The sequence below is a fragment of the Stenella coeruleoalba genome (assembly GCF_951394435.1).
Source record: "Stenella coeruleoalba genome assembly, chromosome: 12".
Taxonomy (NCBI): domain Eukaryota; kingdom Metazoa; phylum Chordata; class Mammalia; order Artiodactyla; family Delphinidae; genus Stenella; species Stenella coeruleoalba.
In genome coordinates this window covers 68,337,344-68,351,624 of record NC_137158.1, presented here as the reverse complement: position 1 = coordinate 68,351,624, position 14,281 = coordinate 68,337,344, and the positions used below count along the sequence as shown (strand labels likewise).

The 14,281-nt window shown below is 42.4% G+C and overlaps 1 protein-coding gene across 1 annotated transcript in view; it reads right to left on the bottom strand.

The window, feature by feature from the left end:
* ADGRG6 (adhesion G protein-coupled receptor G6) overlaps positions 1 to 5,206 on the bottom strand; it is a 135,755-nt gene extending 130,549 nt beyond the window's left edge. The window contains exon 1 of the mRNA XM_079939615.1: positions 4,473 to 5,206. Coding sequence (XP_079795741.1) covers positions 4,473 to 4,474 — 2 coding nt within the window. The 5' untranslated portion in view covers positions 4,475 to 5,206. The remainder of the gene's footprint in view (positions 1 to 4,472) is intronic.
* Positions 5,207 to 14,281: the final 9,075 nt, after the last annotated feature.

The following is a 14,281-nucleotide window of genomic DNA, read 5'->3' as shown; positions in this document are numbered from 1 at the left end:
TCAGGGGACCAATTAGCAAAGACACATCCCTGGGATTTAAACAACTTTCTCACAAGAATGGAAAATCCTGAACAGGGTTACTAAGGTTCTAAACAGGAACTACAAAAAACACAGGACAATTTTGTGTCACTCAAGTTGTGGCCTCAAAGTTCTATTGAAAAGAATAAGAATATTTTTTAAGTAGAAAGAGTCATAGATTTCTATAACCTGAAAAGAATCTAAAAGTTATGCAATAAAACCTATCATTTCACAGATGAAAAAACTATGATGTTAAACTACTTGCCCAAGATCACATAATCAGTGGTGTCAGAGCCAAAAAGACCCCCTGTGTCACCTGCCTTCCAACTCAACTGTCCTTTTTGAGAAACAAGCTACTACTCTATTGCAAACTCACTCTCCTTTTCAATGAATATAGGCTACAAGATACAAAATACTTAAATCCTGTGTCAGAAAGCTTTAGAATTCAACCCTTTTATAGGAATTGTTTTAAATGTCAATATGACTCCTTGTAGATGTCATTTAATCCAAATGCATTAAAGTCTAAAAAACCTACTGTCTTCCATCTCTTTACTCCTACTGACTCCCCTAAAAGTCACAAAGAGAAATTAGTGAAGAAATTTTGAAATTGGTGGAGAAATTAACATGGTACTAATTCTCTTAATATCAGCAATAGTCAGAAATAACTTCATTCTCCATACACCAACTGTATTTCTATGGCAAATCTTTTCAGAAAGGGACATGAGGAGTAGCACAGAGAATACCTTAATTCTTCCAGAGTAAAAAGAATGGTAATTTGGTTTATTCAAGCCTGCTTACAATTTTGTTTCATTTTCTGGTTAAAGATCATGTTCCTGAGCCTAAACAATGAATAAAAAGAGAAGTGCTATTCTATTACTCATTGTAACTTCTTTTATTAAGTTGGGTTCACCCTCCCCACTTCAAAAAGGCGGAAAGATTTATTCTTCAAATCTGCACAAATCTTGACCCTTATTTGAGCTATAATGTACATAACTGGCTTTACCATAAATGAAATTAAAAGGTAATCGTGAGAAATACACACACACACACACACACACACACACACACACACACACACAAATACATGTAAAACTGGGAAAATCTGAAAAAGAAAGGTGTATTGTATCAATATCCTGGTTGTGATATTGTACTTTAGTTTTGCAAAATGTCACCATTGGGAGAAACTGGGTAAAGGGTACGTGGGCTGTCTCTGTATTATTTCTTAAAACTGCATGTGAATCAACAAATACCTCAATTAAAATTTCAATTAAAAAAGTAAACCCTGAAGCCCTGATGAATGTAAGTTACTTTCAGATGGTTCAGTAAAAAAATGTGTGTGTGTGTGTGTGTGTGTGTGTGTGTGTGTGTGTGTGTGTACGTACGTACAGACAGCGGAGGGGAGAAGAGAAGAAGAAAAATGATAAAATGAATGGGGTAAATATTTACAATAAGTGTTTCTGTGTAAAGAGTATACAGCTGTTCTTTGTGTTATTTTTGCAACTTCTCTGTAGGTTTAAAACTATTTCTAAATAAAGTTAAATACACACATACACATTTACACTGAAGGGTATCAGTGTTCATCTGATGACACTTTCATCACTACTGAGTATTATTGCTTTAATCATTGCCAGTTTGATAGAAGAAATAATGTCTCATTTGGATTTCCTTTGTTCAGATTGGCATATTCAAGTCATTTGTATAGTTTTCCATTATAAATAATTTTCTTTCTAGTGATTTGTGATTTTTTAACCAATTCAATACTAAATATGTTAAGCCTTGTTCATATCTGCTATAAATGTTTTCAATACAGCAATATTAAAGTTTTCCTTAAGGCATTCCAAATAATTTCATCCTGAGGAATGCTCATAAAGGAAAGTAAGATGACACTTAAGTAGCACACTCAAGTTTTATTGGCATTTTTACTTATGATTGAAATGTCCTTTAAATGTTATCACCCCAGTCACTCAGTGTGCTTCTTAATGTCATCCAATGTAGGTAATGTAATAATGTCATCCCATTAGAAATGAAGTGGAAAGATGTAGTTTTGGCCCAAGCATGCCACACACACTGAACAAAGTCTTTTCCTATTTAGTCTAAAGTCTAAATAGTTTCAAGAAATTTTTGATCATCCCATCAGAGATGTAAACTCTTGTATGACATGGGCAGTCAGAAAAATGGTTAGGTTTAAGGAAGTGGTTATCAGTTTATTTTTAATATATAAACTGATTCTCTTTCAAATCATTATTTCCAGAAATCAGAGTGACATGCTTCTAGTTGGGCAGTAAAGCTACAAGCTTCTAATATTTCCCATAAGCCAAGAGACAATAGCCTCATTCACCATTCACATTGGAAAAGCACAATGTCATGTAATTTATATAAGCCATAAATGGAACAGTAGCTTCATGCAGCTTGAGACCAATTAATGCAAGTCTTGCTAAATCTATTAAATTTCTTAGGGTATGAAAAATATGCAGTCACTACAACTCCAAAGTATATTTATAAAGTCTGTAATTCCAGAACTTGAGTGTAACAATATATACTCTATCCACAGGAGTAGGCAGAAAATATACTTGAATAATTTGTGTATTTGAATCTATCAAAATTAAAATTTAAAAGGTAGATAATATAGTTTATGTTTTCCTTTTGAACGTTTTTCAACAAGATAGTAGGAATCTTTACCTTGGAAAGGTTGGTATTACTTCCATATACTCTAACATACTAATATCTAAAAAGAATCAGATAATCTTAAACCATTCCATATGAATTATAAACAGCAAAAGGGAAAAAAGAAACAGTTATAATCTGGCAAGAAACGGAAAAACTTTCTGTCAAAATAGTTCAATAAAGAAACTCAAATCAGGGTATTAAACTCCATAATTTTATGTGATTAAATATTCATGCTTTTACTATATAATGACATGAGATTGTTTTAATCATATAGAATTCAAATGGACTATATAACTTAATTTCATAGCCAGAAATTTTTTACATCACTTGTTGATCAGTTTCACATCTTTTATTTTAAAACCTGGTATTCATATTTTCTTCATGTGTAACGTAGTTTTTTCCCCATAAGATTTAAATCACCTAGGAAAGCTGAAAGGAAGCTAGACAAATATCTGCTGTTAAAAACCTTACTATATTTTCAGAAAAAACTGAAGTTTAAAACAAACTCACATTCATTCAAAATGTGTTGCCTGTATATGAGAACAAGTCTTATATGAGACTGTTGGCTGTATCCCAAAATAAATTCTTTCAGGTTATACCTTGCTAATTCCACTGGGTAAATGGAACTTTAAAACTCACAGGTGTGGAATTACTTCACATGCAGTTTAATAAAAATAAGTGGTTTCTGTCTAATTATACTGCTCACTACCAGGAACAGAGCTGCCAAGTGCTAGGCTTCTGGGCACTAACCCTTTTTCCTATTTTGAAAATGTGTGCTGGAGGGAGGGAGGCAGACGGTGCAAGGAATGGACAAAGGCCTGAGGGGCTTGTCTCTTCCCGGGTATTACACTGGAAGAGGAAATTTAAGTGGAAATAAATAAGGCTCCAGAAGGTGGGGGAGGGAGGGCGAATATCAATTTCTAGAAACTCTTGTATATTAGTGGAAGGGAGTAAAATGTCTGCCCAAGATTAAACAAAACACCAGAGGGAAAATTACATATTACAAGAAAAGGTAACTTCTGAGTTGGCCACAATAATAAGCTTGGTCCTTCAGAGAACAACCTTCCTTTTTCCATTCTGGAAGGCTAGGGGGTGCTCGGTGGCCCTTCCGCAGGGTCGCTCTGAGGCACTTCACCACTTGGATGACAATTCCAGAGGCAAAACCCATTAGGTTTCTCTAAGCGTTTCATCGCCCTATACCCCCCACTTCAACTTCTATACAAGACCCATCACAGATCCTATCACGTTCAATGACATCTTCTTTAATTACTTTTTAATCTACAAAGTACACCGTGAACCTTTTCTGCGCGCTTTTTTTTTTAAAACCATTCAAATAACCCAAAGATCCAAGAATAACTTCTACAGTCAAGGGTGGCAATGTGTAAAGTCAACATTTTCTCGGCATACTAGTACCTTCCAAGCCCCCAGGTGCTGATCCAGGAGAGCGGCTTCTTGGCAGGGCGAGGCCCCTGGATGGAGCAGCCGCGCGGGTGATTCCTTGTTTAATTTGAATCCAAAACCTTTTCCCCATTCTTGAAGCCCTGCCCTTTTTATTATGCTTTACGCCGCCCAAACGTGAGGTTTACCTCTCGCTGGAAAAAAGCCAGCGGCACACACTTGTCACAGCTCCGGCAGGCAGCAGCAGCTCAGTGCCTCGAGGGGCCAAGGGAAGACAAACCGGTTTATTCCGTCAATGCGGTTGAAGTCCTTACAAAGCCCTTGGGGTGGGGCAGGGGGAGGCACAGGTAAAGGTGTGAAGGAATTCTGAGCTGAAAGGGGGGACTTACATGTCGGCATCACTGCGCTGAGGTCCCCAGGGGCCGCGCGGTCATGCTCCACCACCTTCCCCGGCTCTGCTGCTCCGAGTTCCCCGATGGAGCCGCCCTGGCGCCTGGGCCGAACGCGGCGGCCGAAGCCTTCTTCACGCTCTTTCTGGAGAGGTCATCGGGGCTTCCCGACAGCCGCTCCTAGCCGGCGCTCGGGGTGGCGCAAGGTGGACGGCCGGCTCCGCGGAGTTCAAGTGCGGGTCGCGGCGGCCAGGGGGCGGGCGGGGCGGCAGGTTCCTCCTTACAGAGAAGTTGGAGGAAAGTTAGGGCGAGAACGTTGAAGCTTAGCGGCTGGGTCTGCCTTCGAGCTGGTGCTGGGTGCTCGGGGTACCCCGGGTGCTCCCAGGGCGGTGGGCGGGTGGGTGAAGGGGTCCGTTTCCGTAGGTCCTCGGCCCCGCTGGCGCGCGGCGGCACGTGGTCACCCCCTTTGTGGCTCTCGTTTCCCCCCCTCCCCCGCCGCGGGCTCGGGCTGTTCCCGCGGCCCGTCCACCCGGCCCGCGCTTCCGGCGCCGAGGCTCTGCCCGGGCAGCGGGCTCAGGTGCTGCTGCCCTGGCGGCGCGCGGCGTCTGGCCGGGCCCCGCGCGGCCCTGGGGCGGCCCCAGCCTCGGTGCTCGGCGGCGGGGACCGTCCCGTGGGCGCAGCCGCCCCACCCAGGATCCCGCCCCGGGGCAGGAGGGAGAAGTCTCGCTGCGGGTTGGGAGAGGCGCTCCCCAGACTGGCAGCGAGGGGCAAGCTGCGGGGGCCGGAGGGAGTGGGAGACTGGCTCCGGGCCCCGGCGCGGCTGCCAGCCGGCGAAGGGGGCGGGGCGGGGCAGACCCGGAGGTCACCCGAAAGCCGGGCGCCCTGAATCCGCGAGACCCTCCTCGCGAGAAATGAGCAGCTCGGAACGCCCGCGGGGATGTGGGCACCTTCTCCTTGCTCGCCGGGGTGCTGCGCTGCCAGCCCAGCTGGGTCTGCGCGGGACCCCTCCGCCAGGTTCCCGGGCCACTGCCTTGCTTTTCTTTTACTTTTCAGTCGCTTTTTTTTTTTCTCCTCCTCCCTTTTCTTACATCTCTCTCTCCCCTCTCCCTTCTTTTGTTCTTTTTCTTTCTAATAATCAGAGCGAAGTGAGAACTGTCTGTCTTCACAGCACACTCAGACCCCCCATACCATCACCACATCTCTTGGTCTCTGCTGGGGTAGAAGGGGTGAGAGTCCCTCAGCCCCCCCCTCCAACCAAGGATGAAGACCAGCCTTAAGAGGGGGCTGAGCAGGCGGCAGTCGCCATATACCTATGCTTACCACCGCGCCTTCCACAGAAATACACCCACTATCTTCTCCCACTGATTTGTTGACACGTGTAGTTCCATCCTTTTGCCTTAGAATTTTGTCTTCTGTTGAAATACATCTAAATACCCCAAGGAGTGGAAACACTTTAAAGCTTTGCCATTGCCCTTGGTTTGGATTGTTCAGATCGCTTCTGGAAAGAAGCATTTGTGCTGTGATATGAGGTGGAAACAGCCTGAGAAATCTGAAAGTGGGTGCAGAGGGATTCAGTGAAAGCCAAAACTTGGCAGGACTAGTGACAAACTGATTGCTCCACAGTTTGGCCTGGGATCCTCCTCCTTCAACCCTCTCCTGCTGCTTCACTGGGACTCTGGGATAGGACTAGATAAGTCATGCTTCCTTTTAAAATCTGCACCACTTTAAAAAAAAAAATGAAGGGATATTAACATGGGGCTGAGTAGATATTCACCTAACATTCAGCAGGATTGATTTGCAAATGCAAATCCAGTTACTCAGTAGGGAAAGTCCACTGCCTGGCCTCCAGTGCTCCTATAGAGTCGCTGCCTGGCAAAGGGATCTGGACACACCTCCTTGGAAATGAGAAGAGAAAAACAAGGACTCAAACTCTCAAAGACGTTCCCTTCCCCTTCGGAATCGCCAGTTAATCCATGAAAATGCTGGAGGCAAAACCGAATGCCAGTGCTGTATGCACATCCAGAGCCAGAGCAGCCCGGCTTGAACTGTGAACATGCACACACACGCATCCACACACAGGGCACACACAGAAGTGCCAAAAAAATGCACATAGCATTGATTGGCTATTGATAGAGAACAGTTGGGGTGGAAAAAAAGAAGTAGAGCAGGACTTGAACACAGACAGCTAGCTACTTGCACAAAGGACGCTGGAACACTGCCGCCAAATCCAGAGGCCTGAAAATCCAGGGTGTGTTCTTTTTGTGACTTTTATCAATATTTACTCTGATGACTAAACCATATGATTAATAGAGACATTGAACTGTAGCACTTAAGGGAAACTTAAGTTCTAGTGTCTAGTCCTCTCATACTACAGACAGGGAAATGAGACTCAGAGATGTGAGAGCTGTACAAACTAGCTGGAAGTGACTGGGAACTAGGACCCAGGTCTACAGATTCAAGTGACCAGAGGCTAGGAACCAGGTCTTGCAATTCAAATCTGTGTCTATTACACCAAACCGTCTCAAGGGAAGTTAAGTTCCACTCATAGAATATTATTAAAGCAAAAAACATTTATTATTCCGCAGTTCTCAGGTTCAGGAATCTGAGCACAGCTGAGTACGGTGTCTCTCATGAGACTGCAATGAAGGTGTTGGCTAAGGCTGTGGTGTTACCTGAAGGCTCAGCTGGGGAAGGATCTGCTTCCCAGCTCATACATGTAGTTGTTCCACTCATAGAATTTTAAAGCTAAAAGAAACCAGGAAACACAAGGGCAAAGAAAGAAATATAAATAACTGAATTTATCAGAGTTCTCCAGAGAAACATAAACAACAGGATGTGTATATGTATATAGAGAGGTTTAAGAAATTGGCTCACATGACTATGAGGTGCCAGTCCAAAATCTACAGGGTAGGCCAGGAGGTTGGAGACTCAGGAAAGAGTTGCAGTCACGTCCAAAGGCAGTCTGCTGGCAGAATTCCTTCTCGGAGGAGGTCAGTCTTTGTTCTATTCAGGCCTTCAACTGATGGGATGAGGCCCACCCACATTATGGAGAGTAATATGCTTTACTCAAAGTCCAGTGATTTCAATGTTAATCTCATCTAAAAAACACCTTCACAGAGACATCCAGAATAATGTTTGACCAAGTATCTGAACACGAAGGCCCAGCCAAGTGGACAGATAAAATTAGCCATCGTAGTAGCGGAAACAAATGTACATACATCTAAAAGACAGGAGTAGTATACTTAATGTGCTCTTATATGTTAAATAGTCATAAACTTATGTACTAATATTGCTATACAATTACATGAATCATAGCTAAAGTATTTCAAGAAGCCAGTGCTTTCGACTGGTCAGTACATCAGTAAAATCTGTGTATTTTGATACTTCTGTCCTTAAACTAAGGATTTGTTCACTTTCTTCAAAAGGGAAATGGAGTGTGTAGAGGCGAGTACACTGTCTTTTAATGCAACAACCTGGGTTTAAAACTTGGTCCTGTAGTTTACCGGCACTATAAACTCTGGTAATTTACTATGTAAACTACATAAGGCTAATCTGTAATAACACTTACAGTGTTTAGTTCATGAGACCATCAGGCAGACTCAGTGAACTAATGGTACAGAGCACCCAGCATATTTCCTGGAATTTCATAATATTGGTGGGCCTCCGCCTGCCCCACATATCATCCTAAAATGGAAAGTACGAGGCCACATTCCTCTGCATACAGGAATCCTCTGACAGAATTCCAGACATAATGAATATTGAACATCTGCTTGAATCCTTAGCACTGAAGAACACTCAACTAAGAGAAACTTCCTCTTTCTGTTGATTGGATCAAACAATCATGCCATCAACTTCCATTCAGAACAAGGACATGCTATCTTCCACAAAAAGCCTTTCAAATCTCTGAAGACTGCTATCATCTCTCCCTTCAGCCTTCCCTTATTCACTTTTCACAGCCCCAGTTATTTTAACCGTTCAATGCCAGACTTCTCACTACCTGTGTGATTCACCCTTCCCTATTGACACATGAGTCATTATCAGCCCTCTTGACAATGTACTCAAAGTGGATTCCATACCTCCCCCATGATGAGTGGGATCCTTACCTTTCCTGAACTAAAGATTACTTTTGTGTAAATAAAAGTTAATATTGACCTTTTGAACAGCCATATAAGATATTTATAGTTGGGATAGGAGTAGCTTTTATTATATTGATCTTCTACTGTGTGCCAAGGAGTGTATAAATTTTATTCTAACAAATCAAAGTTGTTCAAGGCATTACCTTAATCTGTAAATAATTCAACCCAATTTTTGTTTTAATCTCTCCTTCTGCCTTAATCAATCGTATCCCTCCCCTTTCACGAGGCTTGTTATTTTCTTCGGCTGGGGAGGTGGGGCAGGGAGTGAGGTGCAGAAGGAAAGCAGTCTTTGACTTATCTGTGTCAGCAGGTACCAAGCTGTCTGCTTATCGGTTCACACAGGTTATCGGTGAAGGTCCTCCAGGTTTATGGCTCTTTCTTGACTCCCTGATGGGCCACAACTGTCCATCAAGGAGCCCTTCTCTCTCTGGGACCTTGACTCCTCTCTGGGTCTCTAACTGGGAGGCAGGGTGCAGGAAACCACTTAACTCCCTGCTCTCAGGACCGCCCCCCACCATCTCTCTTCCTTCCCTCCAACCTGAGAAGGGAGAGATAGCTTCTCTTTCTCTGCTGTGTCTCAACTTTTTATCTGTACCTCAGCTCCCCTCCGTTCTCTTGGTGCTTAAGGTTATGAAAAACATGGGAATGTCCGGAAGGTCCAGTGGTTAGGACTCTGCACTTTCACTGCCGAGGGCGCAGGTTCAATCCCTGATTAGGGAACTGGGATTGAACCTGCATTCAAAAAGTCATGAAAAACAAATGCAGACATCCTGAATGCCTTCTATTTTCTCCTCTGCCCCACCATTTCCAGAAGCTATGAGCATACACCCACTCGAAGACCGAATAGGGAACAGGAGAAGGGGAAAAAAGCAGAGGAAGAAAGGAAAACAAAAAATCTCACAAAAATATCATGCCTCCCCCAATTCAATTTCTTCACAAATGATTATTATTCCTATTTAAAGACAAAATTAAACTTCAAAATGGTTATGCAAGTTACCCAAGATCATGCAACGAGCAAGGGGAGGCTGAGCCCATACCAAGATCTGAGTGACGGCTTTGCCCTCATGGCCTCTCCTCATGTTGGCCCAAGTGTTTTCACAGGAGCTGTGCCCAAGTCAGAAAGCCCATCCTGCCTAATGCACTGGTCTGAATCCATGGTCAGGTTGCTGAGTACATCTTATCCTGTTGAATTCAATCCAGTGTATCAGTGTGAAGAAATTGATTCCTTCATTAATCCTGTTAACAATCTTTTCTAAGTTTTTGCTACATGCAAAGTTAATAATTATGTTTCCTGTATTTGGAAGATTTACATAGAGTTTCTAGTATACAGTCTGGTCAGAAGAAATGCATGGAAAAAGACATATAGGGAAATGCAAGCATAGAGGTGTTTCTGCTATTGCATTATCCAGTTTTCAAAAGCACTCCAAAGCTGGCTTTCACTAGGTGGGTGGGTATTCATTAATGTTTCTGAGAATCCAATTGTATATATATAATACATTGCTTTTGTAAACTTCACAGTTTCAAAAACTGGGAAACACTCCTGAATTATATAAGAAAATCAAATATGGGAAGAAATGCAATAATGAGAGCTATATTCATACAGGTAATTATTAATTGCCCTTTTCATTCATTCATTTATTCATTTGGTAAAAATACTGATCACCTACTATATGACAAGTATTGTTCTAGGCACTGTCATGACAGCCGTGAACAAAAATAAAGTTTCTGCATTTGTCAAGCTCATATTCCACTTGTAGTGGGAGGGGAAGTAGATAGTAAAGTAATAAAAAAAATAGAAAGAGAGAAAGAATATAGATGGTGATAAGCTCCATGAAAAAATAAAGCAGGAAGAGATTAAAGAAGATAGGGGTGTCAGGTGTTATTTTCTACAGAGTAGTCATGGAAAGCCTCTCTGGTAAAATGTCATTGTAGAAGAGATTTGACTGAAATGGAGAATAGAGTCAGGCAGTTGTAGAAGGGAAGAGTTTCCCAGACAAGAAGAACAAGCAAGTGCAAATGCTCAGTGGCAGTATGGACTTGTCCTGCGTACCAGAGCAAGGAGAACCGAGAGGCTGAACTTGAGGGAAAAAAATGGAATGTGGTCTGAGAGACAGCAAAAGGCCAAATTTTATGCCTAGTGGGCAAGAAAACAAGCTTTGGATTTTATTGTAAGATAAGTAGTCATTGTAGTAATTTTGAATAGAAAAGAGCACAGTCTGGGGCTTCCCTGGTGGCGCAGTGGTTAAGAATCCACCTGCCAATGCAGGGGACACGGGTTCGAGCCCTGGTCTGGGATGATCCCACGTGCCGCTGAGCAACTAAGCTCGTGAGCCACAACTACTGAGCCCACACGCCACAACTACTGAGCCCCCGTGCCTAGAGCCTGTGCACCACAACAAAAGAAAGCCACCGCAATGAGAAACCTGCACACCGCAACAAGAGAAAGCCCGCATGCAGCAACGAAGACCCAGCACAGCCAAAAATAAATAAATTTTAAAAAATAAATTAAGGAAAAAGAAAGAAAAGAACACAGTCTGGCTTATGCATAAAATAGACTCTAGGGAGTTCATAAGCATAAGTAGAAGACTATTTAGCAGGCTGCACAATCAAAAAAAAAGAGATAATGATGGTTTGAACTGTGGAGGTAGAAAGGGAAGTGGTGAGAAGTAATTGGACGTGGGATAGTTTGAAGGAGTTTTGCTGATAAACTGGATACGGAGCATGAGATAAAGCAGAGACAAGGTATACTCTGGGCTTTTCACATATACAGCTGAGTGAATGGAGTTACTAATAACAGGCTTGGAGAAGAATGAGGGAAAAGCACGTTTGAGAGGGAAAAAACAAGAGTTCCATTTTGGTCATGGTTAGTCTGAGATGTCTATTAGACCTTCTAACACATGCAACTACCACACTGCCTGGAATATATTTGGTGCTCAATGAAAGTTAATTAATTAATTAAGCAAGCAAGCATTGCATTCTAAGGTTTTACCTGAGATCAATGCCAAGCTTCTTTAGCAAATTGTTTGTAGAATAAAATTTCATAGAGGAGTTGGAAGTTCAGTTAAGTCTTGAAGAATGGGTTAGAGTGACAGCAAAAGAGGCAAAGAGTAAGAATTTGAAGCAGGAGAACTATTTTTAACAATGTAGGGAATCCCTGGTGGTCCAGTGGTTAGGACTTGGTGCTTTCACTCCTGGGGGCCCAGGTTCAATTCCGGAGCAGGGGATTGAGATTGAGCCGGGGATTAAGATCTTGCAAACCACCTAGCGCAGCCAAAACAACAACAACAACAACGTAGGAATAAATATCTGAGGGTAAGTGGGCAAACAGTCTGGATGCATTTGTCAATTCTAGAAAAATAAAAGCTAATTGCTGGTAGACTGTGGAAGGCTTGAAGAGTCAGGCTAAAGAGTCTGTCTCATTTTTAACTGTCTTCTGTTTTTATGTGTCTTGTTGGCAAGGGAGTCACATGATGAAAGCAGTGTTTGTGGAGAGCTAATCAGGATGGACTGCAGCAGAGAAGATTTATGCAAGGAGAAGACTGCAGTAACACCAGATGAGAAAATGAATACTGTGCAAACAGTGGAAATAGAAAGGAAGTAATGGGTTCAAGAGCCTTATGAAGTAATGAAGACTTGATTCTTATCTAGTCCAAACCCACATAAGAGTTATCTAACCTCTTGATACTTGACATCATGCAGACAAAGTATGGTTGGCTGCATTCTTGTTAATTTATACATGATCCTTCATTATTTGTACATGATACAGCTCTGGGAGTCATTAGGGCTGTTTATCAGGGTGGTGCTTCACCTTCTCTGCACACGGTAGGAGTGCTCCATCCTTTCCCTTGGATGTTAGGCATGATAATGTGACTTGCTTTGGAAAATAGGATGTGAGTATACATGACGTGTACCATTTTGGGACAGAAGTTTTTAAAATATAGAGTGCAATTTGTCACTGTCTCTTCCTTTGACACAGCAAATAAGCTTTTGTTCCTATAAGCCACTAAGATTTGGGGTTATTTGTTACTAAGGTAAAATCCAGCTGATGCTGACTGTTATAATAACTACTGTCTAACGAATCGATAAAACAATAGACGGTCAAATGTCAAAGATATTTAAATAATGGAAACGGACCTACTCTATGTGGGGAGTCTTACCTTTCCATTTCAAATGTATTAAACAACAGATATATCACTTGAAGTTTGATGATATTCGTAAGTCTGGCCAAAAAGAGATACGCACTAACAGGAAGTAAAAGTTTTTATTATGCATTTGCTGAACTGTGTTGATTCTATATAAGTTTTCTGTGATCTGTATTTTAAAAATCAAAATAGTTTTCGAAGGATTTTGCAGAAAATGGAAAGTGTGTGTGTGCACATGTGTGTGCATCTGTGTGTCTGTGTGTGTGCATGCACGTGAGAGAGGAGAAAATCAAATTCCCTATGGAAGAATGACAAACCTGGAGTAGAAGTAAACACTTTGTGAAACCAAAACTAATATCCTTTATTGGTGCAGAAATTAATATCCAAGATACTTTTCTACAATTGGAGAAAAAGTTGATTAATTTTAAAAGCTGATTAATTAAAAAGGATAAACACACTCCTTAACACAAAGAACAGCATGCAGGCTTCCCTGGTGGTGCAGTGGTTGACAGTCTGCCTGCCGATGCAGGGGACACGGGTTCGTGCCCTGGTCCAGGAAGATCCCACATGCCGCGGAGCAGCTGGGCCCGTGAACCATGGCCACTGAGCCTGCGCGTCCGGAGCCTGTGCTCCGCAACGGGAGAGGCCACAGCAGTGAGAGGCCCGCGTACCGCAAAAAAAAAAAAAAAAAAAAAAGAACAGCATGCTATTTCATTTAGAACTATGCAGCCGATGAATTTATAGAGCAGAACAACCAGTTTTACATTTTAGATGTGTTGGAACTGACAGAGACTCTCCTTGACCAAACTCTAGACAGATTCCTTTGAACCTGACTAGGCCCCATCCTTGGGCATTCCTCAAAAGTCTACTTTTAGCGAGAATCCCACTAAGTCAGTTTAGCCAGAATCCCCACCCTCAGTATCTGATCAGATTCCTCACCCTCACACCCTGCCAGGTAGTATCCAATCATCCTGGCTTCTCTTTGGCAAGAATTCTGTCATGTCGGTTTAGGCAGAAATTTCCCTTTACCTCTGTTGTTCCCTCTCAGTAATCTTCCAACTGCCCTGCTACTTACTATAAATCCTCACTTTTCCTTGCTGTATTAGGAAATGAATCCAGTTCTATACTGAGGTCTCTTTTCCCTGTTGCGAGGATCCCACGTGCCGTGGAGCGGCTGGGCCCATGAGCCATGGCCGCTGAGCCTGCGCGTCTGGAGCCTGTGCTCCGCAACGGGAGAGAGGCCGCAGCGGTGAGAGGCCCGCGTACCAAAAAAAAAAAAAAAAAAAAAAAAAAAAAAAAAAAAAATTCCTAATTTAAAATCTGTTTTTACCACTTTAACTACTGTCCAGCTCTAGTTTTTCTTTGACAGAACACATTTCAATGATTTTCTTAAAAAGAAAATGCGATGGGAACCCATAGAAGTATTATCTAGATATAACTAAGCAGTCACTGCTTTAAAAAACTGTGAAAACCATTCCTGGAACAAGGTGTTTTAATCTGGATTGGTTACCTATAGAAAGCACCTTCAGCT